Source organism: Mirounga leonina, unplaced genomic scaffold (assembly GCF_011800145.1).
Source record: "Mirounga leonina isolate KUSES-001 unplaced genomic scaffold, KU_Mleo_1.0 Mir_178, whole genome shotgun sequence".
Lineage (NCBI taxonomy): Eukaryota > Metazoa > Chordata > Mammalia > Carnivora > Phocidae > Mirounga > Mirounga leonina.
This window is the reverse complement of record NW_023270464.1, coordinates 524,925-551,472: the sequence shown is the minus strand read 5'-3', so window position 1 is coordinate 551,472 and position 26,548 is coordinate 524,925. Positions and strand designations below refer to the sequence as shown.

The following is a 26,548-nucleotide window of genomic DNA, read 5'->3' as shown; positions in this document are numbered from 1 at the left end:
CAACTCAGGAAAAAACAGATGTTGTTGAGGATGCAGAAAAAGGGGAACCCTTTTACGCTGCCTGTGGGAATGCAACCTGGTACAGCCACTCTGGAAAACAGTATGGAGGTTCCTCAAAAAGTTAAAAATAGAGTTACCCTACAATCCAGCAATCACACTACTAGGTATTTATCCAGAGAATACAAACATAGTCATTGGAAGGGGCACATGCACCCCAATGTTTATAGCAGCAACGTCCACAATAGCCAAACTATGGAAAGAGCCCATATGTCCATCGAGAGATGAATGGATAAAGAAGATGTGGTATATATATGCAATGGAATATTACTCTGCCATCAAAGAGAATAAAATCTTGCCATTTGCAATGATGTGGATGCAACTTGAGGGTATTATGCTATGCAAAATAAGTCAGTCAGAGAAGGATAAATATCAGATTATTTCCCTCATATGCAGAATTTAAAAAACAAAACAGATGAATACAAGAAAAAATAAGAGGAAATCAGAGATAGAGACAAACCATAAAAGACTCTTAACTAGAGGAAACAAACTGAGGGTTGCTGGCGGGGGCGGGAAGGAGTAACTGGGTGATGGGCATTAAGGAGGGCACTTGATGTAACGAGCTCTGCATGTTATATGCAACGGATGAATCACTAAGTTCTACCTCTGAAACTAATAAATAAATAATTTTTTAAAAAAAGAAAGTAATCCCCAGAATTAAGTCAGTTCCCAATGTGCCATTCAACTTCTGCAGGAGGGCAGACAGAGAGGCTCCCCAGCTGATTCTGACAGATCCCCACAATTTTGAAGACAGACCCTCACAATATTAACAAATAGTTTTTAAAAATCAGTAAGATTCTAACCATCAAACCTGCTAAATGTACCCTTCAAAGGAAAAGCAAAATGACTACAATCTCAGTAATGAACACAAATACAAAAGTACAATTAAAAACAAGCCAACAATGTAGCATTATACTAGAATCCACATAGACTAAGCAGTGTTCTAAGTTACCACAGAGAATCAAAGGTAGCTGAACATGAGGAAATATATAATAACTGAAACAATTCAGAATGTCAATTATTCCACTGTAACTCATTTTTTTATTAAAAAATGAAATGCCCATATAGGGAGGATATAGCTGTTAACTAGCTCTCTGGATGCGGGTAAAAGATGTTAGAAGTCCTGTAACTTCTTAACCTCTGCCATGGACCCTAAGGTGCACACCACTTAAAGATGGACAAAGGGGCAGCCACATGAGGTGCACTCACTCCCTCAAGGAAAGCAGCACTCCTCATCCTGAGGACCTGCTCGGGCAGCATAAGCACTGCGTACCATTCTCTGTCACGGCCAGGGTTTGAGCATCCCCGCTCCCGCATGCCACATCAATGACCTTCAATCCTTTAAGCCCAGCTACCAGCATTGGAATGGCCTCATCTTCACTGGAGCCTTCAAACAGATAGGACAATCGTTATTGTAAGATCCTCAAAAGAGGCAACCTCCCACTGCATGCTCAAGCTGGCTCAGAGCAAATGTACCGTGGCCTAGTCGGCCGTAGTTCCCTCGGCCCCACGTATATAGCTCCCCCTCGGCAGTGATGGCCGCACTATATGTGCTTCCACACGCGATGTGCACCACATGCTTCCCAGCCTGTTTTCCAGAGAAAGCAGATATCACCTTAGGCTCTTCCAAAGGCCTGTGGAGAGAAAGGAAACAAATGTGAATGTCCTTCAACGCATGTCCTATTAGTGTTAGCAAAGAAAATAACCATCTGAATCAACTATCAGAGTGCCAAGACAGTTTGGCTTTTCAGGCGCCTTATGAAATAATAAAGGAACATAGAATTCAAACACCCAACACTTCCATGATTGATCGTTTATTGGGCACCTGATGCCAAGCATGGCATCCAGCAGAAATATCAAAACAGGTTTGTTAAAGACTCGTAAAATCAAGTCTAGAGCAACTTTGTTCATAGTGGTCCAAAACAGTGACCCATCCACAGACAGACCACTCAGCAACAGGGACAAAGCAACTACTGACACACGCAACAAGTTGGCTGAAGCTCAGGAACTCTGCTAAGTGAAAGAGCCAGGAACAAAATACCACATAGTGATAGAGGGCAGATCAGGAACTGGAAGTAGAGAGCAGGGTCTGACTGCAAAGGGGTCCAAAGAAAGTAGCAGGGGCATCAGAAATGTTCTCTCAGTTGTGGTGGTTCCCCAACTGCATGCATTTGCTGAAACTCATCAAATTGTACTCTTAAAACAAATGGATTTGTAGACCTCATACCAGTGGTTAAAATTTACACATTTGTTAAATAAATAAGGAAGGAATGAAGGAGCAAGGTTTACTAATCACACTCCAAACTATATTTTACAAATGAAAATAGAAGGCAGTAAGGATTAATTAGGGAGCAATCTTAGTAGATGGCTCTTCACTTTCAAAACTAGCAAAACGCCCTATGCTTATAATCCAGAATATGTATACTATGATTGGTAACACCCAACTCTACCCTCTCCAAAGACATGGTTTACTGACTTTGTGACCCACTATTCTGCAAAATAAATAAATGCACACAAAAGCATGGGCACATATAGGCACAGGGAAAGCTGAACAACCCTACTCTGATACCACTTATCCCTCCCTCTTCAGCTCAAGTTTCAACCCCCAAGTTTCCCTCCAACTCCTACCATCTTCACTGATCTCTTTTCCTTCCCTCAATTTCTCGAGCAATGGACAAGTTATTTAATCTAGCATCTAGCACTTAATCTCAACTGAGTATATACTAGTTTTTTGTAATTTAGTACAAATTACAAATAACATAAAAGAAGGAAAAAACTAAAGTGCCCAGCCTGTATCTCCATCCTTTCAAGTCCTATGTGCCCCACCCACCTCACCTCCTTTAGTCTGAGAATAACAATTCTAAATTCTATAATTAGCAATCCTTTGTTTCTCACAATCATTTTACCACATTTGTCTGAATCCCTTACAGTACTGTCAAGTTTGGAATATTTCTGCTGAATGCTAACACACCATACACATTGCTCAGCTTTTTTCACGGTTTGAGACTCTACCCAGGGATGTCCATCTCCATCCCACCACAGTGAGAAGGGGCCAGACTCCTCTCAACTCTGTTCATGCCTCTAACCCTCTTGAAGTGGGGGTGCATCTTCAATTTTAATCTAGGGCCAAGTTTTTCTCTACCAGGCTCCCCACTTAAGCCAGCAACATATAAAAGGGTTCCTTCCACTCTGTGGCAGCTGTGGGAACTCTCCATTTTTACAACCTTGCATTTAGAACAACCATTTTGTTTTATTCCTGGTCTCTCACAATAATCAAAAGCTTCCACAAAATAGGACATTAAATTATTTAATTTTGTACCTATGAAAATGGAATGGCTTAAGGAAAGGAGGATATTATCTCTTAGAGACATGTTGAACTGTTTGTGTATGAAGAAACAAAGGATTGTTTCAATGGGATTTGCTTTAGGAAACTCCACAGTGTGGGGTATTGGTATATGTAGTTAAAATAGGAACAGCAAAAGCTGGAAGCTTTGAATCTGGGAGAGAAGAACAGGAAGGGCAACTGACATCATCCTCTGTGCTATGGGCAGAACTCCCATAGCATTACCCAGGGGCTGACATATCCTGATAGCCTTCTCCACCCCAGCCCTACATGTCAGAGTAGCTATAAAATAACCAGCCACACTTTTCTTTTCATCCTATTTTGGATACAGCAACTCAAAGGGAAAGCATGTCAATTTTAAGAATCGACCATACGTACACAGTATCCCCGTGGCCCAGTCGACCACCATCCCCACAACCCCAGGAGTACACCTCTCCCGTGGCTGCCAGAGCCAGGTAGTGGTGACCATCAGAATGGGCAGCAATCTTCACAATGTTTCTGGAGGCAAGACCCTGGACCAGCTGTGGGGCCTAAAAGGGTAAAAATAGGAAGAAAATTAGTAAGCAGTCCAAGGACAATGAAAACAGCATGACCAATGGCATATGGAGGAACATGGAGGAGTGCACAGCCAAAGCAAGTTTCTAGGCTGCTAGAAACACACAAGCACTAAAACACAAAACAGCATGACTCTTCTCAATTATGCATCTCATTTTAACAAACTCTCCTAGAACTGAAAGAACATGAGCTTCTGGAGGCTGCCATCCAATCGTCCAGACGCCCTGCCCACTACCAACAGAAGAGTGGGCAGCCTCCAAGTGCTCTGTGATGTGACTAGGCCACTTCCAAACAATGGAAATTCACAACTCAAGGTCAAAAACACCCCACAAGGCCCAATTCCCTTATCTGTTACTATCTGGCCCCCAAAATATACTGAGTTTACACGTGGAAAATTAGTTTACAAATGGGAATCATGATGGGCAATGCATGTTACTGTAAGGAGCTCCTGATCTTAACTAAGAAATTCTGCCCCCAAATTTTGACAATAATGATCTTAATTATTTAAGATTATTAAGTAAGACTAATAAAATACAATGAACAGGTGCTTCTAAATCTTCAGAAATAAAGACTAGAATTCTGTAGCACCTGTAGTAGAAAAGTGCCCACCAAGGGAAGTGATCTGGGCCCCAAAACACCCACCAGCGTGTCACTGTTGTAGGCCTGCGTATACACGCGGCCATTCCTCGACAAGATCAGGAAGCGCTTTTCTGCACAGGCGATCTGCGTGACCCCCAGGTTGGCAAGTCCTTCACACTGAATTGGACCAATCACATTGGCATAGTATTTCCATCCTATTAACCCCCATCCTATGACTTCTTGCAATGATCCCTGTAAGATAACAAGGTAAGTAAACATCTTATTTACGGTGGCAAGAATATTTCTTTCTTACTCAAAAGAAAGAAAAATTTATGCTAAGAGTAACACTGAGATACCATAGGATAAAAACAAAGCATGTAAAGAAAGGAGCTGATCTAAAACATCAAAATAAGTCATAACATTCCATATTACCTCAGTTAACAGGTAAGATGAAGTAACTGAACAGGTTATTATTCTTCCACAGCATTTCATTTTAACAGAAACCATTAAAAAGTAATATAAGTAGACATTAAACATATTTTAAAATGCTCAGATTGTATCAGGTTACCATTTTTGTAGTAACAGGAAGAAACCTGAAAGCCTAAGCAAGAGGCTGGGAGACAAGTATCCTACTGTTGGTATGGGTGAGAAGGATCAAGTTGTATGTGAGCAATTTTGTGATAATCAGCTAATGTGTCCACTCGAATCAGGTCAATCACTGGCGCATGCATACGTGCAAACAGAACAAACGTACAAGGCTAGTCACTGCAGCAGTACTTGAGTAGGAAACTTCTGGCAACACAGTGTCCATCAAAAAAATCATGATAAAAAAAAAAATCATGATAGATCCATATATGGAATACTGAGTTGCTTTAAAATAAAGAAAGAAGTTCTGTTTATTAATAGAGAAAGCTCCTCAGTACATACTGTGTAGTGAAAAAAACAAGCTACGACATGCTACCACTAATGCTAATACCAGAGATATTGAAAGGATATGTAAGAGACTAGAAAAGTGAAAAGCAGCAGGTGCAAAACCAGGCGGATGAGGGGACAGGGAGGAGAAAGTAACGGTGCCTTTGCACTTAATTTTGACCTTTGAACCATGTGAATATACTTATTTGGAAAAAAAAAAAAGATGGTAAAATGAAATAAATATAAATCATGTTAAAAATAAAAAGTTAGAAAAACCTGGATTCAAATCCAGGATTATTCTGTGTGACCCTGGCAAAATTCACTGCCACTCCAAATGGCAATCTTCTCATTAATACAGTGGGACAGTGTTGTGATGCCAGATGCAACTGTGTGTGTGAAGTCCTCAGGGGGCCTGCACTGGCAGGCTCTTCACACATGTAGATTAGCGTTATCACTGCTCTGAGCAGCATCAAGACAGCCCATGGCCTAAGCTCCTATTATACAGAAAAAGCGCTGGAACCTCCCTGAGGAAGGCAGGACAGCATGAGGTTGTTCGGATAAAGGAGAGCTCTCTGGGGACACATCTCCTGAATCTGGAACCTGGGATGCTGGATGGGGTCCTAAAGTCCTGTGCACCTCAGCTTGCTCATCACTCGCTCTGACCACTGACAACACTTTAAAGTGTATACATGTTTTAAAGCTGTAACCAGCTCCACCCCCAATACCAGAGAAAGTGTCTCCATATTGGCACAGAGTGAGAATCTAGGAGTGCAACTAACTGTAGAACATACAAAGAACAAACACTGCTATCTCACATACCTTATGAGACGTTGGTGAGCTACACAGAGGTGGCATACAGGGAGTAGCCAGGCGGTCTAAATGGGCCATGACAACAACCGCAGTTTGTCTTAAGTCAATGGCAAGTTCATTGTCTTGTGGAAGAGTAAGGTACCTCAGGAAACTCTCATTGGGGCTCAAAGGACCAGACAAAAGCTACAGAAGAAAAGTAAACAGGCTTCTTAAGAACAGAGGAAAAATTAAAGTAACATAATTAGCCCTTAACCACTCTTTATATTTTGGTAGTCACAGTTATGCATTATCTGTAAACCTACTCCTTTTGGCCATCAAATAAGAAGTGCTGCTGATCCAGTGACACCACACATCCACATGTTTACACACTTGCTGTAAAACTACACACAGTGGTGCCTGCACATTTCCATGTGCATACTCCACACAGGTCAATGACATGGCCCAGCCACCCTGCAGACTCACCCCTCCAGCAGCCCTCAGAATACAGAGCAAGCTTCCTAGGAACACAGCACTGCACCTCAAACTGGCTTTGTAAACTGAAAACCAAAACCACTTATTTTAACCTAAATGCCACCCATCCTGGAGAAAACCTAGTATTACCTGCACATTAAGTAACAAATTTCATTCTTTTCTAAAGGCAGAATAGCCTTATTCCCATTAAAGACTGCCAAGTGATAGAAAAATTAACTTTATAATGGAATAGCTGCCTTTCCAGAAAAGACCTACAAGATCAAACTCTTCTAAAAAGAAGCAGTCCCACAAATTCACACCCAGGACCCAGGCAGGCCCTCCTCTGCCACCAGCCTCGCTGTTCTAGGACTAAACACAGTGATGACTTAGGTGACATGCTCCACACAATGCCCCGCACATAGGAAGGGCCAAGAAAGTAAGCCACTATTTTCAATGCTCTTTTTCTAATATGTATTTAAAAGTGTGCATGTCAGGGGCACCTGAGTAACTCAGTCAGTTAAGGGTCCAAATATTGATTTCAGCTCAGGTCATGATCTTGGCGTTGTGAGATTGAGCCCCCCCCGTTGGACTCCATGCTCAGTGGGAAGTCTGCTTGAGACTCTCTCCCTCCCTCTCCCTCTGCCCCTCCCACCCTGCACACGCACTCTCTCTCTCACAAATAAATAAATCTTAAAAAAAAGGGTGCATGTCAGACTTAGCTCTGTGCTGCAATGCAGCTGGCACTCACCGATCTGAGGTCTTCTCCATAAATGGCATATGGAGGAACATGGAGGAGAAAGATTTACCTGACTTCTCTAGGCAGGGTCAAAACAAATGAACGTTAACCACTAGGCTACTACACGACCTCATGGTAAAGCACATCCTCTGAACCAGACACACACTCCATCCCACACCAACTGAGCCTCAAACCCTTGCGCTGCCTCTCCACATTATCATTGCAAGTGCCCATAAGGACCTGCTTGACTCACATTTTGTTCCTGAAATTTCAATTGTCAGAATTTTTACCCATTTTCATGCCTCTTACTAACTCCTTCATGGAGATGAGCACGTCTTCTTTATATCTTCCACAGCATCTTAAACTCACTCCCCATTACAGCCAAAGCGCAGCCAAAGCAAGTTTCTAGGCTGCTAGAAACACACAAGCACTAAACCCACAAACATGAAGGGCTCAATGGCTCCAGTTCAGCAGAAAGAAAACTGCATGGTCAAAGAGCAGCAGAGGAATCTCTCTAAAAGTACAAGTTGATACATGTCAAGAAATACATTCTTCCTACTAAGTACACACAATCCAGAACACACACACACAGGTCTCGTGCTCCCGTGATATTCTACCACATCAACTGAAACTCACTCCATGACATCCCTACACCTGTCCCACATCTGACTCACTCTCTCCCCTAGAGACAACTACTGTCACAGATATGCACTCTGGGCTTGTTTATAAAAGTCTAACTTTTTTTTTTTTAAGATTTTATTTATTTATTTGATAGAGACAGCGAGAGAGAGAACACAAACAGGCAGAGTGGGAGAGGGAGAAGCAGGCTTCCCGCTGAGCAGGAAGCCCGAAACGGGGCTCAATCCCAGGACCCTGGGATCATGACCTGAGCTGAAGGCAGACGCTTAACGACTGAGCCACCCAGGCACCCCAAAAGTCTAAGTCTTTTAGGATAACTGAATCAAGACAGCTACTTAAATGCAAAATCTTGTTACGATACTTACGTGAGTGTCACCATCTGTATGAGGGGCATCTTTACTGCAGATGATGCTCTGGAATCTTTGCAACAAAGGGAGAAGGGGGGCGCTGGTGCCCTGGGCGGACCGTTCATTGTCAGTTTCCTGGGTCCCACTGTCCCACAGTTGAAGCAACAACAGGATGGCAGATAACATTTGGCTGAAAGAGAAAATATCTTTATTCTCTAGCAAAAACAGATTAGCTTTTATTGCCATGGTCTGCCAAAAATAAAAGCAGGTTAGCTAATTAAATAGAAGAAATACTTCATATTCGAAAGGATACCATTAAAATAATACCATGAAAATAATTCTTGGCAGTAAAATCACTGAATCAATGCCAAGATTTTAGCACAAGATATCCACATATAAAACCAGTTAAGAAACTCAAACAGCACTTTTCTTTTTTTAAAGTAGCCTCCACACCCAGCTTGGAGCCCAACCCAGGGCTTGAACTCATGACCCTGAGATCAAGACCTAAGCCAAAATTAAGAGTCAGACGCTTAGCCAACTAAGCCACCCAGGCACCCCTCAAACAGCACTTTCTAAAGGGAACTCCTAGGACCTTAATTAATGGAATAAAAATCATTATTTGAGGAGAATTAAAAGAAAAAAAAAAAAAGAACAGCTCCTAGACTACTAGAAAGTTGAACATAAAAAAAAGGAAGTGAAGAAACCTACGTGTACCCAGTTTTAAAAGAAGAGAAAGTCCTGGGATATGGTTCTTGATTATAGAAGAACACCACATGTTTTCTACAATCACAAATGATTCAATGAAATGCCATAAAATGAAACAGATGTTCAGATACAGAGACATTTCCCTGAAATGCTCCCAGCCTGAGGCATCCCTCACCTCAGCGTGCCTCTCTGCACAGCCAGCTCTAACAGGATGGCGAGGGCCAGGTGCTGGTCCTGCAGGGGAATGCTTCCCGGCCCTTTGGTACCAGGTGTTCCATGAACATCCCTGAAATGAAAGCAGAACAAAGTAACATTAGAGTTTAAAGACAGCATGTATATTTTTAATATTTAGAATCAAGTTTCTGAGACTGACTACTCAAATTTAATAAGAGATTTTAAAGCATACAATTAATTTGTAAAGATATTTTCTTATTGAAAGAATTAATTCAGATACTCTAAGATGACTACATTAGAAAACATATTCCAGTTTCCATAGCATAAAATTATTTTTATCATTATTCAAATCATGAGTAGAAAAATGTTTAGGTATGTTTCCACTTTCAATGACATGGAATATCCACATCCCTCTATGGAAGTGGAGAAACATCAACTTCTAAAACCACGTGGCAAATATATGCAAAATGTTATGCTTATTTTTATCTCTGACCAAAGAAATATTTTAACTTTTCCCCAATAATAAATAACAAGTCTTCTTAACCCAAGATGGGGAAGGGAGGACCTTCTGACATCACCATTACAGTTGAATTTTGAAATTACAGTTGACCTCTGAACGAGTTTGAACTGCACAAGTTCACTTATACAGATTTTTTCAATATATATAGAGAGAGAGAGAGAGAGAGAAAATTTTTTGGAGACTTGCCATAATTTGAAAAAACTCACAGATGAACCATGTAGCCTAGAAATACAAAAATTTTAAGAAAAAGGTAGGTAGTATAATAAGAATACAGTAAATAAAAGATATAACATAAAATATGTGTTAATCCACTATTCAGGTTACCAGTCAGGCTTCCAATCCACAGTATGCTATTAGTTTGGGGGGAGTCAAATGTTATATGTGGATTTTCACCTGTGTGGGGACTGGCACCCCCAACCCCCTAATATTGTTCAAGGATCAACTGTAATTCCAAGCCTATTTTCAGGGCTCCCAGTCCTAAACCTTGTTGCAATGCCTTCATCAGCATTCTAGGGAGCTGAACTCACAGCCTGTTAGCATAGAGACCACAGGTACCCCTGCATACTGGAAGGGGCACAGCAGTGACCTCTGGCGAAAAGAATGAGAAAACACTCACTTTTCCTTTAATTATGTCCTTGCTGCTGAATTATGTCTTGAATACGTACATTTTCTTTAAATTTAAAAACTCTTAAAAAATACATAGCACCCAAGATCAGAGTTCATGGCTTTCCTTACCGAAAAATGATTCACATTTAAAAATTTTTTTACACTAACATGAATACACACAGGTTTGATCTTGAGTAGTTGTTTAATCCCACATTGTCTATTAAGACAACACCACTCACTCAGAATGGTAGCATCCACATTCTCACTGAGAGGCCCACAATAGGTGCTCAAACACTTTATGAATGACTAATTCCCAAATCATAAAATACCTAAAAAAAAATACATTACAAAAGCATCTTTCATTTTCTACCTGATTCAATATGATAGCTTCCTGGGTCTAATCAGAATATCAAAAGCAAATATTTGAAAACCTAAAATCCAGGATCTAGAATCACAGAGCTGAGGATGGGCTGGAAACACATATGACAAACCTTCTGCTCTAAAGAGAAGAAGATGAGACGAGACTTTGAAGCATGTTAGAACCATTCATGTATTAAGATGTGAAAAGAAAGAACTCACCCTGTCACAACAGACCTGAGGAACCTGGTTGCTCTCTCTACCACCTCCAGCCACACAGAGGACACCGTGCTCTCATCAAAGAGTGAAGCCTCAGGCAGGGCTCTCAAGGCATCCAGGGACTCCTGTAACAGCTCGCTGCAGAGATCCGCATCCTCCCCTGGGCACACACACGCATCAGAGGAGGCCACCCAATCCTCAGGCAGCACTGACAAGTAAAGCCCTCCCCACTTTCCCAGAGGGACCTCCTACCCCACCATATGAGAGGATGCCACTGTCACGTTTTTAATCCCTCACTTTCCTCTCAACGAGATACTCCAAGAACTCAAAGTCAGTTCTTTATTTTATGACTCTCCCATGTGCAATTCTAACTTCTTGTTCTAGAAAATAAATCAGCATTGATGCACACTGCAGTGGTTTACCTGGAATATATGCACATATACACTTTTTTTTTCTTTCTTTTTTTTTTTAAGAGAACAGTCCTGAAAAATCAAACAGACTGAAGCCTCTCATTCTACAAACAAGAAAAATGAGGCACAGAGAGCATATGGGATCGGCCAAGGGCATGTGGTGGCAGAACTGAGAAGACAATCCAAGTCTTCCGATGTGGGGAAAGGGAACACTCTGGGCCCACATACCTGACCGCCAGGCCCTGCGTAAGAAGGCAAAGGCAAAGGAGAGAGCTGCTCGGGATCCAACTCTCGCAAGTCCTTCCACTCCTTTGCCTGTGGGCCGGGAACTGTGGACAACACACATGGGAGTTGTGATAACTGGTCAGTCAGAGAAATGTGCAAATACTAAAATAAAGTAAGTAACATGGAAGGATTTGTACAAAAAAATATGATCAATAGATTTCTTTAAATAGCAGGATGACGATGTGTGACTTTTTCATATATAAAAACTTTTATCAAATGTCCTTTGTAAAGAAGTTTTCTCTTTAAGAAAAAGACATTTAGAAAGAATTTTAAATGACCTGTAGATATGTTCACAAAATAATCTCTGGGAGCTGATCTTACGAGTCAGGGAGAGACACATGGTAAACAGAAAATAAACAGATAAATACATAAATGGGAGGTTAAAGGTCATGTAGTAAAGAAAAGGCAGGTGAGGGGGCTGAGGAACACACAGAGAACAATACGACAAATGCCTGAGACTGCACCCATCCTGCTGAGCTTATCCTCTCCTGAATTTAGTACTTATCATTCTCATGTGTCTTTTAAGGTTTTTACTACTTATAAAGTTAACAAATATGCATGTTTAAAGAAGTTATACAAATGGCATATCATAAATATCATTCTTAAAAAAAAACCTAGAATATAAAAAGTGTACAATACAAACTCCATCATGACTAGCAAGTAATTTTATTTTCAACTTTACACTGTTGAGTATTTCTACTATATACCGTATTCTTCAAACTTACTAAAGTTTGCTTTCACAATCAGGGGGAAATGCTATTAAAAATGGATAATGATATGGAATGATTGTCCCAAGATAAAACATCAAGTAAAATTAGCAGTAAAGAACATGGGGACCCCACAGAGGCAGCTAGTATGCATATATCTATGAATCCTGAGCTTTAGGAGGGGAGCTTAATTAGTGACTGCCTCTAATAAGGGGACTGAGTGCCTAGGAGACAGGAATAAGGAAATTTAAACTTTATTTCTGAATGAGAAATATAGTGGTCTTTAAGACAGAAAGCACACATGCTGAGTCTATTCAGATGAGGTAGGAGGAGCCCTCACCAGAAAAATGCTTCAGGAGAAACATGAAACTGGGGTTCCTCTCAAGCAGTCATAACCTAGAGAAAGAGCCCAACAGTTCTAAATCTGTACAGTGTAAGAATTGCTAAATCTTCAGTAAGTCACTCTCTATTTTACAGATACTCAAGGAAAAAAAAAAAACAACAAATAGCTTGGACCCACGCCCATCCACACCAGTCAACGATCCAACCCCACTGCTAGTTGGTAAAACCCACCACTATCCAGTAAGTTGAGAAATGAGGAAAAGAAATCTACAAAAATTTAGAAGATATTGCCACCTTTAACAGAATAGCTGAAACAAAGAAGTAACAACACCAAATGCTAACAAGGATGTGGAGAAACTAAACCACTGATACACAGCTGATGAGACTGTAAAATTGTACAGCTATTCTGGAAAGAGTATAGCAATGTCCTACAAACCTAAACATAAGACATAAGAACTGAACTCCAGGGCATTTATTACAGAGAAATGAAACAGGTTCACACAAAAACCTGTCCACAAATACTCATAGCAGCTTTATTCATAATACTCAAAAATTGTAAATAACTGAGATGACCTTCAATTGATGAATGGTCAAACAAAATGAGGTTCATCCATGTCACAGAATTCTACTATGCAATGATGATACATGCAACTACTTGGAAAAATCTCAAGGAGATAACGCTGATTGAAAAAAGCCAAGGTTACATAATAGACATGAAGAACAGATTAGGGGCTGCCAGAGGATAAGGCAGAGGGGAGGGGAAAGGGTGAGTGTGGTATAAAAAGACTCCTTGTCTTATACTCTAACTGTGGCAGTGGTAATAAAAATCCACACCTCTGATAAAATCGTATGGAAACACATACATACATGCATGCACACACAGAGTTGAGAACATGTAAAACTAAGGAAATCTGACTGAGAGAGGTAATCTGTATCAAAGTCTATATCCTCATTGTGATAGTATACCACAGTTTTGCAAGTGGCTACCACTGAGGGAAAGTAAGTGAATATAAGGAATCTGTACTATTTCTTACAACTACATGTGAACCCACAATTATCTCAAAATACATATTTTTTTTTAATTTTAGGAACTTGTTTGATTTAGTGAAAGGCAGATTCCAATTAACCCATTAACACTTATGTCACCACAAAGGAAAAAGCACAGAGAAAATCAGTTGGGGTCTCATCCACTTCTGCATCTTAGAGAATTCAGTCTCATTCAACAAACACACAGGAGTGCTTAGAGAGGCTTAGAATCTACGACCCCCATATGCAAAACCCCTCTCTGATCAATAATCACCACAAAGGACCACTCCAGTCAAGAAGGAAAGAAAGGACCATGCTGCTTGCTATCACCACATGGGTAGAAATCCTCTGTCACTTCGTTTAATCGATCTTAAAACTACTATCAAATATAGGACATGTAATATGATTTCAACTAGATTTAAAAAGGAAAAAAAAAAAAAACATGAACTATGCTAAATTTAGCACTTCTTATCTCCAAGTAGCAAGATAATAAGGTTTTTTGCCCCCCTGCTTCTTTCTGCCCCTGGACGTTCCATGCTCTATAGGGAATAAAAGTCAGTATTATATTCAGATAAAACCAACTCTTCTTGGGGTGCCTGGGTGGCTCAGTCGTTAAGCGTCTGCCTTTGGCCCAGGTCATAATCCCAGGGTCCTGGGATCGAGCCCCACATTGGGCTCCCTGCTCAGCGGGAAGTCTGCTTCTCCCTCTCCCACTCCCCCTGCTTGTGTTCCCTCTCTCACTATGTCTCGCTCTGTCAAATAAATAAATAAAATCTTTAAAAAAAAAACTCTTCTTGCTACATAAAATATGAGTTATACCTAGAAATCTTTTAGTCAAGTCTTCTGAGAATAAAACTGGTAGACAGCTACTAAAACTCTATACAAGCCTTAAGCATTCTAGTTAATGTTTCAGAAAATCTGCTGATGTATACCAATACATTAAAAATGATATGCCTGAAAGAATCTCTTATAATAAAAGAATAAGAAAATCACATTAGGAAGAAAAAATAAGCATCTAAACTAGCTAGGCACTAGGCACTAAATATCATGATCTGACTATTCCCTATCCAGTAGCAAAATAAAACAAAACGAAAAGAACATAATATTCAGACCCCATTTTCAAAAATCTAGACATGCTTATCTACACCTTCACTGGCTTCCACAGCTACTGACAGAAAAGGGTTTTTAAATAATGGCACAGATTATGAAGCATAGTCTGTTAATCTGAGAAAATTAGCAAAGCCATTCTCCAGATTATATGAAACATACAAAAAGGGAAAGCAAGAACAAAATATCGTAAGATAAAAAACAGGACTATATTGCAAGTTGTACTTAAACTTTCTAAAACAAAACAGCCTGCATTTTATATTTAGCTGGTATCAGGATTTCTTCTTCATTATATTATTACCTCTTTTTGTCCACAGGAGGCAAAGAAACGCTGCTGCTTTTCCACTTAACTTTGACATTCTCCTGGAAAACAGTTCTATTCAAGGCAATGAAGTACCGTTCCAAGATGACCAGCCTCTGCTTGAGTCTCAAGGCTGAAAGGGTAGTAGTGGCTGACTGCATGGCCAGAGCTTGCTGCTCTTTAACCAACACAGAAAGACATTCCTTCAGTTCATTCACATCTACAAAACAAGAGAAGAGAACACCCAAACTCTCCATATCTTGCCTATAGTTTGTTACAATGTTGATAAAATGGATAATAGCAATAATATGTAACACCTGAGTACTTAATATGCGCCAATAAATGGTTTTAAGCATCTTACACATATTGGGTAATTCTCATAGTCACCATCAAGAGGTAATATTGTACATGGATTTTAAGAAGCAGGAAACTGAGGCACACAGAATTTGCTCAAGGTGACCCAGAGAATTATGGCACATGAGACAGACCACTCTTAGCCACCACGGTGTGCTGCCTCTCTGAAACACTGTATTAAAGCTTTTAACACAAAACTATAAAGTCAATACCTTTCAGCAGCACATTTCCTACACACAGAAAAACTCTATCCATTATATTCATGTTATATAACCAAACTCAAAATAAAAATGTTTCAATAAAATTGTCCAGCATACATGATTCATGAAAGGTAATACATTTATTGGAATATTTTCGAGAAAGATAATTACAGCTGACCCTTAAACAACACAGTCAAGCTACACAGGTCCACTTATACACACAAATTTTTCAATAAATATATTGGAAAATTTTTTGGATTTGCAACAATTTGAAAAAACTCACAAGAAAATCACAAAGACTAGAAATATAAAAAAAAAATTAAAAGTTAGGTATGTCATGAATGTACAAAATATATGTAACTACTACTCTATCATTTACTACCATAAAATATACACAAACCTATTATAAATTTAAAATTTATCAACACACCCAAAAATACTTACAGCCCCTAAAAGGTTGAAAAAATGTAAACAAACCTAAAGATGCAGTATTAAATCATAACAGCATAAAATTAACCACAGTACATACTTAATGTAATGTACTACTCTTAAAATTTCATAACCACTCCTGTTGCTATTGCAGTGAGCTCAAGTGTTGCAAGTATCCGCTTAAAACACCACTAGATGCTAATCATCTCCACATGAGCAGTTGTCTCCAATAAACTGTGTACTACAGTAAAAAGTGACCTCTAGTAGTTCTCATAACCTTGAATAACACCATGGGAGCCATACACAGTGCCACTAATGATGCCAGACATGTTCCCAAGAAGCAGAGAAAAGTCATGACATTACAAGAAAAGGTTGAATTGTTTGATAAATACTATAGATGGAGGTCTGCAGCTGTGGTTGCCTGCCATTTTAAGATAAATGAATCCGGTATAAGAACCAATGTTAAAAAAAGAAGAGGAAATTCATGAAGTTGACACAGCAGTCACACCAGCAGACACAAAAACACTGTACTTTCTGCAAAATACCTTTTTATATAGTATTGAAAATGCAGCTTTTATGCGGGTGCAGGATTGCTATGAGAAAGGAATACCTATAGAGACTCTAATGTGATTTGAGAAAAAGCAAAGTCATTATATGATGACAACCTAAAGCAAAAGGAAGATGAAGATCAAAAGCTGGAGAATTTAATGCCAGTAAGTTCGTTTGGTAATTTCAGAAAGAGATTTGGCTTAAAAAAAGTCAACAGGAAAAGCAGCTTCTGCCAATCGAGAGGAAGTAGACAAGATCCCAGATGCCATTCAGAAAGTCACTGAGGAAAAAGAATACATGCCTGCACAGGTTTTTAATGCAGATGAAAGTGGGCTATTCTGGGGGGGGGGGGGGGGGCGGAATGCCACAAACAGCATTTATTACTAAGGAAGAGAAGTGAGCACTAGGACTTAAAGCAGGCAGGGATAGACAAACTGCACTGTTTCGTGCAAACGCAGTAGGTTTACGATCAGGACTGCCCTTATCTATAAAGCTGCTAATCCCTGAGCCTTGAGGGGCAAAGATAAACACCAACTGCCAGTTTTTTGGTTGTCCATCAAGAAGGTCTGGATGAGAACCCTTTTTCTGGAAAAGAAAGGGAAATAGTAACAAGAAAACATATGAAAGTACAAATCTCACTGGAAAGATAAATATACAGTAAAGGTAAGTGATTAATCACTTACAAAACTGGCATAAAGGTTAAAAGACAAGATTAGTAAAAATAACTACAACTACAATAACTAAGAGATACACAAGACAAAAAGGTGTAAATTATGACATCAAAACATAAAGCACGGGGATGAGGGTAAATATTTAGGGCTTTAGAATGCTTTTCAAACTTATGTTGTTATCAACTTAAAATACTTATAAATATGTAAGCCTCATGCTAACCATAAAACAAAAACCTATAGCATAAAAGATAATGATAAAGAAATCTAAGCATAACAATAAAGAAAGCCATCAAACCACAAAGGAGGAAAGCAAGAGGAGAAAAAAGGAACTACAAAACAGCCAGAAAACAATTAACAAAAATGGCAATAAGCACATACCTATCAATAATCAGTGTACATGCAAATACAGAAAATTCTCCAATTAAAAGACATGGAATGGTTGAATAGATTAAAAAAAAAAAAGCAAGATCTATACGCTGCTACAAGAGATTCAACTTCAGACATAAGGACACAAACAGACTGAAAGTGAAGTCTGAGAAAAGATATTCCAAGCAAATGACAACCAAAGCAAAGTGGGCGTGGCTATACTTGTAACAGACAAAACAGACTTAAAATAAAGACTGTATAAAAGCCAAAGAAGGGGCGCCTGGGTGGTTCAGTCGTTAAGCATCTGCCTTCGGCTCAGGTCATTAACCCAGGGTCCTGGGATCAAGCCCCACATCGGGCTCCCTGCTCAGCGCGAAGCCTGCTTCTCCCTCTCCCACTCCCCCTGCTTGTGTTCCCTCTCTCACTGTGTCTCTGTCAAATAAATAAAAAATCTTAAAAAAAAAAAAAAAAAGCATTACATAATGATAAAAAATGATAAAAAAAAAAAAAAGTCCACCCAACAGAAGATATAACATTTATAAATATTTATGCACCCAACATAGGAACAAATAAATATATAAAGCACATCTCAACAAACCTGAAGGGAGAAAAAAACATCAGTAGAGTAACAGCAGGGGACTTTAATATTCTACTTTCATCAAATCAATAAGGAAATATCACCTTAAACTATGTATCAGACCAGATGGACTTAACAGATATATACAGCAAAAACAACAGAATATACTTTCTTCTCATGTCAACATGGAAATTCTCCAGGATAGATCATATTTTAGACCACAGGAAAAGTCTTAGTAAATTTAAGAAGACTGAAATCACATCAAGCACCTTTTCTAACCACAATGGTATGAAACTAGAAATCAATGACAAGAAAACTTGAAAATTCACAAATACTTTGGAAATTAAATAACATGCTACTTGGCAACCAATGGGTCAACCAAGAAATCAAGAGAAATCAGAAAATACCTTGAGACAAATGAGAAGAAAAATACAGTATACCAAAACTTATGGGATACAGCAAAAGCAGTTCTAAAACAGAAGGTCATTGTGATAAATGCCTATATCAAGAAACAAGATACATCTCAAATAATCTGACTTTATACCTCAAAGAACTACAAAAAGAACACATGAAGGATAAAGTTAGTAGAAGGAAGGAAAAAAACAAAGATCAGAGAATAATGAAATAGGTAATAAAAAGACAATAGAAAATATCAATGAAACCAAGAGCTGGTTCTTCGAAAGATAAACAAAACTGACAAACAGGTAGCTAAAGTCACCAAGGATAAAAAGAGAGAACTCAAATAAAATCAGAAATGAAAGAAGAGATGTTACAACTGATACTACAGAAATACAAAAGATCATAAGAAACTACTATGAATAATTATACACCAACAAACTGCACAACCCAGAAGAAATGGACAAATTCCTAGAAACATACAACTTTCCAAGACTGAGAAAGAAACAAAATTTGAAAAGAAGATTTATTCAGTGATGATAACCTCCCCACCTGGGTGGCTCAGTCGATTAAGCATCTGCCTTTGGCTCAGGTCATGATCCCGGGGTCCTGGAACTGAGTCCCACATAGGGCTCCCTGCTCAGTGGGGAGTCTGCTTGTTAATATGTCCACACTACTCAAAGCAATCTACGGATTCAAAATCCCTATCAAAATTTCAGTGGCATTTTTCAAAGAAATACGAGTTAATTTTTGTGTGTGGTGTAGGATAGTTGTCCAGTTTCATTCTTCTGCATGTGCCTGTCCAGTTTTCCTAATACAATTTACTGAAGAGACTATCCTTTCCCCACTGTATATTCTTGGCTCCTTTGTCGTAAATTAATTGACCATATGTGTGTGGGTTTATTTCTGGAGTCTCCATTCTGTTCCATGTGTTTGTTTTTATGCCAGTGCCATACTGTTTTGATTACCATAACATAGTAATATAGTTTGAAATTAGGGAGTGTGATGCCTCTAGCTTTGTTCTTTTTTTTCTCAAGATTGCTTTGGCTATTTGGTCTTTTGTGGTTCCATATAAATATTAGGATCAGGGTTTATATCCAAAATACATTAAAAAAAATTCCTACAACTCAATAGCAAAAAAAAATCCAATTAAAAATGAGAAGAGGATCTAAATATACAGTTTTCAAAGAAGACATACAGATGGACAACAGGTATATGAAAAGGTACTCAACAACATTTATTAAGTAAATGCAAGTCAAAACAATAATTAGATATAACCTCACCTCTTTAGAATGGCTAGTATAAAAAGACAAGAAATAACAAGTGCTGGTTAAGATGTAGAAAAAAGGGAACACTTGTGCACTGTTGGGAATTTAATTGGTACAGCCACTATGGAAAACAGTAAGAAAGCTTCTCAAAAAATTTAAAATAGAATTACCATATGATTCAGAAATTCTACTTCTGGGTATTTATCTGAAGAAAACAAAAGCACTAATTTGAAAATATATATGCACCCCCATTTTCAGCATTATTTACAATAGCCAAGAAATAGAAACAACCTAAATGTCCACTGACGGATGAATGGGTAAAGAAAATATGGTATATATACACAATGTAATATTATTCAGACATTAAAAAAAAAGAAATTCTGCCATTTGTAACAACATAGATATGAACTTTGAGGGCATTATGCTAACTGTAATAAGTCAGACATAAAAAGATAAATACTATAGGGGTGCCTGGGTGGCTCAGTCAGTTAAGTGTCTGGGTTAAGCAACTGACTTTGGCTCAGGTCATGATCTCAGGGTCCTGGGATCAAGTCCCAAGTTTGCTTGTCCCTCTGCCCCTTCCCCTGCTCATGCTCACTCTTTCTCTCTCAAATAAATAAATAAAATCTTTTTTTAAAAAAGATAAATACTATATGATCTCACTTCTATGTGGAATCTAAAAAACAAAATAAAACCAACAAATAGAACCAAGCTCATGGATACAGAGAATAGACTGGTGGTTGCCTGAAGCAAGGGGCGCGGTGGTTGAGGGAGTAGGCGAAATGGATGAGGGGATCAAAGGGTACAAATTTTCAGTTATAACATGACTAAGCCATAGAGGTATAATGTTCAACATAGTGATTATAGTTAATAATACTGTACTGCATATTTGAAAGTTGCTAGAAGAGTGGATCTTAAAGGTTCTCATCAGAAAATGAAATTTTTTTAACTATATATGGTGACTGATTGTAACTGGACTACTGTGGTGATCATTCTGCTATATATATAAATATCAAATCAATATATTGCACACCTGAAACTAAGATGTTATATACCTCATTTTAAAAAAAAGGAAAAATGAGCAGTCACAGGACCTGTGGGAATGTAACAAAAGATCTAACATTCTTCTCATTGAACTTTGGGTTGTTAAAGAAGGGGGTGGGGTTGAAAAAGTATTCTAAGAAGGCTGAAAACTTCCCAAATTCAGTAAGATGTAAATCTACAAATCCAAGAAGGTGAGCAAATCCAAACAGGATGAACCCAAAGAAATCCACACGAAGACACATCATAATTAAACTAAAGACAAAGAAAATATCTTAAAAGCAGCCAGAGAAAAACACTTTAACTATGGTAGAGTAACAATTCATGTAACAGCAAATTTTTCATCAGACACCATGGAGGACAGCTGAAAGCAACAAAATATTTTTGAAGTGATGAAAAAAAGAATCATCAACCTAGAACCCTAAATCTAGCAAAAATGTCCTTTAGGAATTAAAGGAAAATCAAACATTCTCAAATGAAGGAAAACTTAAAAAATACGTCATCAGCAGACCTACACTAAAAGAATGGCTAAAGGAAGTTCTCTACACAGAACAGCAACAATAAAAGGAAAACCGTGGAGCTCAGGAAGGAAGAACACTGTAAATAACACAGGGGTAAATACAATAAGCTTTTCTTCATCTCTTGACTTTTCTAAATTATGTCTGAAGCTTTAACCAAAGATTATAATATTGCTAAGTGTAGTTATAAATACATGCAACAAAAATATTTAAGGCAATCATATAAGCAGAAAAGGATAAAGGGACATAGAGGGAAGTAAGGTTTCTATATGTCAACCAAACTGGTTAAGTGACACAACCAGGAAACTGTGCTTAGTTATGTATATATAATGTATTAGACAAATCACTAAAAAGGCTACACAAAAAATAAACTCAAAAACACTATAGATAAATCAAAATGGAATTCTAAAAAATGGTCAAGTAAACCACAGGGAGGTAGTATAAACAAAACAAAACAAAAATGAAAAAACAGAGCAAACAGAAAACATAAAACAGCAGTCTTAAACTCTAATTTATCAATACTTACATGAAATTCAATGCAAAAAATCTAAATATACCAATTAAAAGACAGACATTGGTAGAGTGGACTAAAACATATGACCCAACAATATGCTATCTACGAGAAATTGACTTCAAATAGGCAAATTAAAAGTAAATGCATAGAGGGGTGCCTGGGTGGCTCAGTCAGTTAAGCATCTGACTCTTGATCTCAGCATCATGAGATCAAGGTCATGCTTTGTGTTGGGCTCCATGCTGGGTGTGGAGCCTACTTAAAAACAAAAAAAGTAGGGCGCCTGGGTGGCTCAGTTGGTTAAGCGGTTGCCTTCGGCTCAGGTCATGATCCTGGAGTCCCGGGATCGAGTCCCGCATTGGGCTCCCAGCTCAGCAGGGAGTCTGCTTCTCCCTCTGATGCTCCCCCCTCTCATGCTCTCTCTATCTCATTTTCTCTTTCAAATAAATAAATTTTAAAAATCTAAAAAATAAAGTAAATGGACAGAAAAAACAAAAAGCATGAAAACAGTAATCAAAAGAAAGCAAGAATGGGTATATTAATGTCAAATAAAGTAGATTTCAGAGCAAAGATAATTATCAGGAATATAGAGCAACATTAAAAAATAAGAAAATGGTCAATCCACCAATAAGACATAACAATTCTAAATATGCATGCACCAAACTGCAAAAGATGTGACCAAAAAAAAACTATTTATATAGTCTTAGAGTTGGAGACCTCAACATTTCTCTCAACAGCTGACAGAACAAGGAGACAAAGTCAGCAAGGATATAAAAGAACACAACAACACCATAACCAACAGGATCTAATCAATATTTAGAATACTCTAGCCAACAGCAGAATAAACAATTATTCACAACAAATATCAAAACAGATCATATCCTGGGCACAGAAGAAACCTCAACAAATTTAAAAGAACTGAAATCACACACAGTATGTTCTCCAAAACAATGGAAAGAAACTAGAAATCAGTAACAGAAAAATACTGGGAAAATGGCCAAACTTGGGAACGAAACAACACACTCTTAAAAATCCACGGGTCAAAGAGGGAGGGAAATAAAAAATATACTGACCTGAATTAAAATACAAATAGAATACATCACAATGTGTGAGGAAAAAAGCTAAACCAATCATGAGAGAAATGCATAGTACTAAATGGGTAATTTGAAAAGTAGAAAACTTTCAAATCAATAAATATAAGTTCCAATCTCAGCAACCTAGGAAAAAACTAGCAAAATAAACCAAAAAGCAAGCAGAAAGATGGAAATAATTAAGAGCAGAAACAATGAGAATGAAAATGGAAAAAACAATAGAGAAAAATCAGTAAGACAAAGAACTGGTTCTTTCAAAAGATCAACAGAACTACCATGCCTCTAAGCAGGACTGACAAAACACAAAAAGAGAATAAACATAAATTACCAATATCAAGAAAGAAATAGGATCTACATATAATTAGAAATAACTAGGGAATAACTCTACACATATAAATTAGACACCTTAGACAAAATGGACTGATTTCTAAAAAAATACAAACTACCCCAACTCAGCAAATATGAAACAGATCATGTAAATTGCCATACAACTATTAAGAAAACTGAATTCATAATTTTAAGAATCCCAAAAAGGAAATCACAAGGTCCAGATTGCTTCACTGGAGAATATTACCAAATATTAGAACAGAGTTAACATAGATTCTAAACAATCTCTTCTGGAAAACAGAAAAGGAAATACCTCACAATTAATTTTAAGAGACTAGTATTAGCATGATATCAAAACCAAACAGAGAAAATACAAAAAAAAAAAAATTACAGAATATTGTTCTCATGAATACAGGCACAAAATTCTTATCAAAATATTAGTAAGTAGAATTAAGCAATATTTAAAAAGAATTATACATCACCACCAAGTGGTGTTTATTCCAGGATTGCAAAGCTGGTTTAACAGTCAAAAATCAGATCCTTCATACTAATAAACTAAATGGAAAAAAAAAAAAAATCACATGACAAATCAAGTGATGCAGAAAAAGCATTTGACAAAGTTCAACACTCATTCGTGATAAAACCTCTCAGGAAACTGGAATAGATAGGAACTTCCTCACCATTATAAAAAGCATCTACAAAAACTTACACTAACATTATACTTAACAATGAAAAGACTGAATGTTTTCCCCCTAAGATCAGGAATAAAGTAAGGTTATTCTCACCACTCTTATAAAACATAGTAAAGAAGTTTCAGCCAGAACAATAAGGCAAAAAAATGTAACAGAAGGCACATAGATTGAAAAGGGAGAAATAAACTGATTGTCTATGTAGAAAATCCAAAAAAATTTCCTAGTCAATTCAGCAAGGTTGCAGGACACAAGATAAACATATAGAAATAAATTGTATTTCTATATACTAGCAATGAACACATGGGTACTAAATTATCCAAAAGTTATTTAACAATTTTTTTAATTTAACAATTTATATGGAAAGGCAAAGGACCTAGAATTGCTAGAATATAAAAAAAGTAGAAGAAAGTGCGAAGAACCAGTCTATCTGATTTCAAGACTTACTCTTAGCTACAGTAATAAACATGGATTAGTAGAACAGAAAAGACAAACAAGAAATAGACCACACAAGTATACCCAACTTATTCTTGACAAAGGCGCAGAAGCAATTCAATGGTAGAAAGTTAGCCTTTTCAAGAAAATGGTGCTAGAGCAATTAGTTATCATAAGCAAAAAAAAAAGCTTGACCTAAACCTCACATTGCACACAAAATTTAACTCAAATGGAACAGGAACATATACATAAAACATAAAACTACAAAACTTTTAGGAAAAAACATAGGGGAAAATCTTCAGGCTTGTAGGCTAAGCAAAGAGGAGGAGGAGGAGGAAGCAGAGGAAGGGGAGGACGAAGAAGAAAAAGGAGGAGGAGGAAGAAGCAAAATCCACACTGAACTTTATCAAAATTTTAAAACTTTTGCTGCACTTAAGACACCGTTGAGAGGATAAAAAGATAAGCTATGAACTGAGAGAAATTATTTGTAAACCATATATAAGACAAAGGACTAGTATCGGGAATATATGCAGAACTCCAAAAACACAACAGTATAAAGAAAAAGAAAAATCTAACTAGAAAAAGGGCAAAAGACATGAACAGGTATTCCGCTGAAGAGTCAAAGATAGTAAAAAGCCACAGGATACTCCAAATTAAAACCACAATGAGGTATCACCACACACCTAACAAAATGGCTAAAATTTTTAAAAAAGTGACAACACCAAATGATGAGGAGGACACAAAGAAACAGAATCACTCATACGTTGCTGGTAGGGATATAAAATGGTGTAGCCACTGTGGAAAAGTTTGCCAGGTCCTCAAAAAATTAAACAGAGAACTACCACATGATCCAGCAATTCTATTCCTTGGTACATACACAAATAGTTGAAAGCAGAACTTGGGTATATACACAAATTACTGAAAGCAGAATTTATGTATACTTACACTCATAGCAGCATTATTCAAAATAGCTAAAAGGTGGAAGCAACATAAATGCCCATCCATGGATGAATGGATAAACAAAATGCAATATATACATATAATGGAATACTAGTCAGCCTTTAAAAGGAAGGAAATTCTGACACATACTACAACATGGATGAGCCTTGAAGACATTATGCTAAATAATGAAATAAGCCAGACATAAAAGGACAAATACTATATGACTGCACTTACACCAGGTAACTAGACTAGTCAAAATCCTAAAGACAGAAAGTAAAATTATAGTCTCCAGGGGTTAAGAGTAGAGAAGAAAAAGGAGTTACCATTTAATAAGTACAGAGTTTCAGTTTGGGAAGATGAAAAGGTTCTGGAAATGGATGGTGGTGGTGATTACAAAACAATGTGAACATGTTTAATGTCCCTGAACTGTATACATAAAAATGGTTAAAACAGTAAATTGTATGTTATGCAGAGTTTACCATAATAGGAAAAAATTTTAAGGTAAATTTTTAAGAATTCCATAACAACAACAAAAAAATCCATCTATGGTATCTAAAAAGAAGTGCCAGATCAAGTTTTCCAAAGTACTAGAATCTCAGTTCGTAATACCTGGTTGCTTGCCCCATACCCAGCTCTCTAGGATTGATTTGGCCCTACATGCAGGTGCAGGAGTTTCTTCTTCATCTTTTTTCTCTTTGTCATTCAGATCGTCTTTCTTTGTTCCACTTTGAGTATCAACACCATCATCTGGAAAATCAAAATTAAAAAAAAAAATTCTATAAATTCCTTTTCAAAATGAAACATCCACTTGTAACATCCTCTTTGCAAAGTCCCTCCCAGAAATGGAAAGGTTAAGTTACAATATACATCATTAGTTGAATACTTACTTGATGATTAAAAGAAAATTAATAAGAATCATCACCACAAAAGGTACACTGTGAGTTATGAAGTAATGAATGGTCTAGTAACCCTTTTAATAAAGAAATCAATGTATCAT

General features: G+C 37.7%; 1 protein-coding gene across 8 annotated transcripts in view; it reads right to left on the bottom strand.

Moving 5' to 3' along the window:
* Positions 1-26,548, bottom strand: part of HERC2 (HECT and RLD domain containing E3 ubiquitin protein ligase 2) — a 260,003-nt gene that overhangs the window by 185,199 nt on the left and 48,256 nt on the right. For all 8 annotated transcript variants that reach the window (XR_004682606.1, XM_035023922.1, XM_035023920.1 and 5 more), the window contains exons 4-14: positions 26,161-26,298; positions 15,188-15,407; positions 11,648-11,748; positions 11,013-11,169; positions 9,309-9,419; positions 8,447-8,618; positions 6,266-6,439; positions 4,598-4,786; positions 3,779-3,930; positions 1,534-1,691; positions 1,331-1,444 (exon numbers count right to left, since the gene is read on the bottom strand). Coding sequence is in view for 7 of the 8 variants with exons in the window: in XM_035023922.1 (XP_034879813.1) it covers positions 1,331-1,444; positions 1,534-1,691; positions 3,779-3,930; positions 4,598-4,786; positions 6,266-6,439; positions 8,447-8,618; positions 9,309-9,419; positions 11,013-11,169; positions 11,648-11,748; positions 15,188-15,407; positions 26,161-26,298 (1,686 nt within the window). In the remaining variant the exon portion in view is untranslated. The remainder of the gene's footprint in view (positions 1-1,330; positions 1,445-1,533; positions 1,692-3,778; positions 3,931-4,597; positions 4,787-6,265; positions 6,440-8,446; positions 8,619-9,308; positions 9,420-11,012; positions 11,170-11,647; positions 11,749-15,187; positions 15,408-26,160; positions 26,299-26,548) is intronic.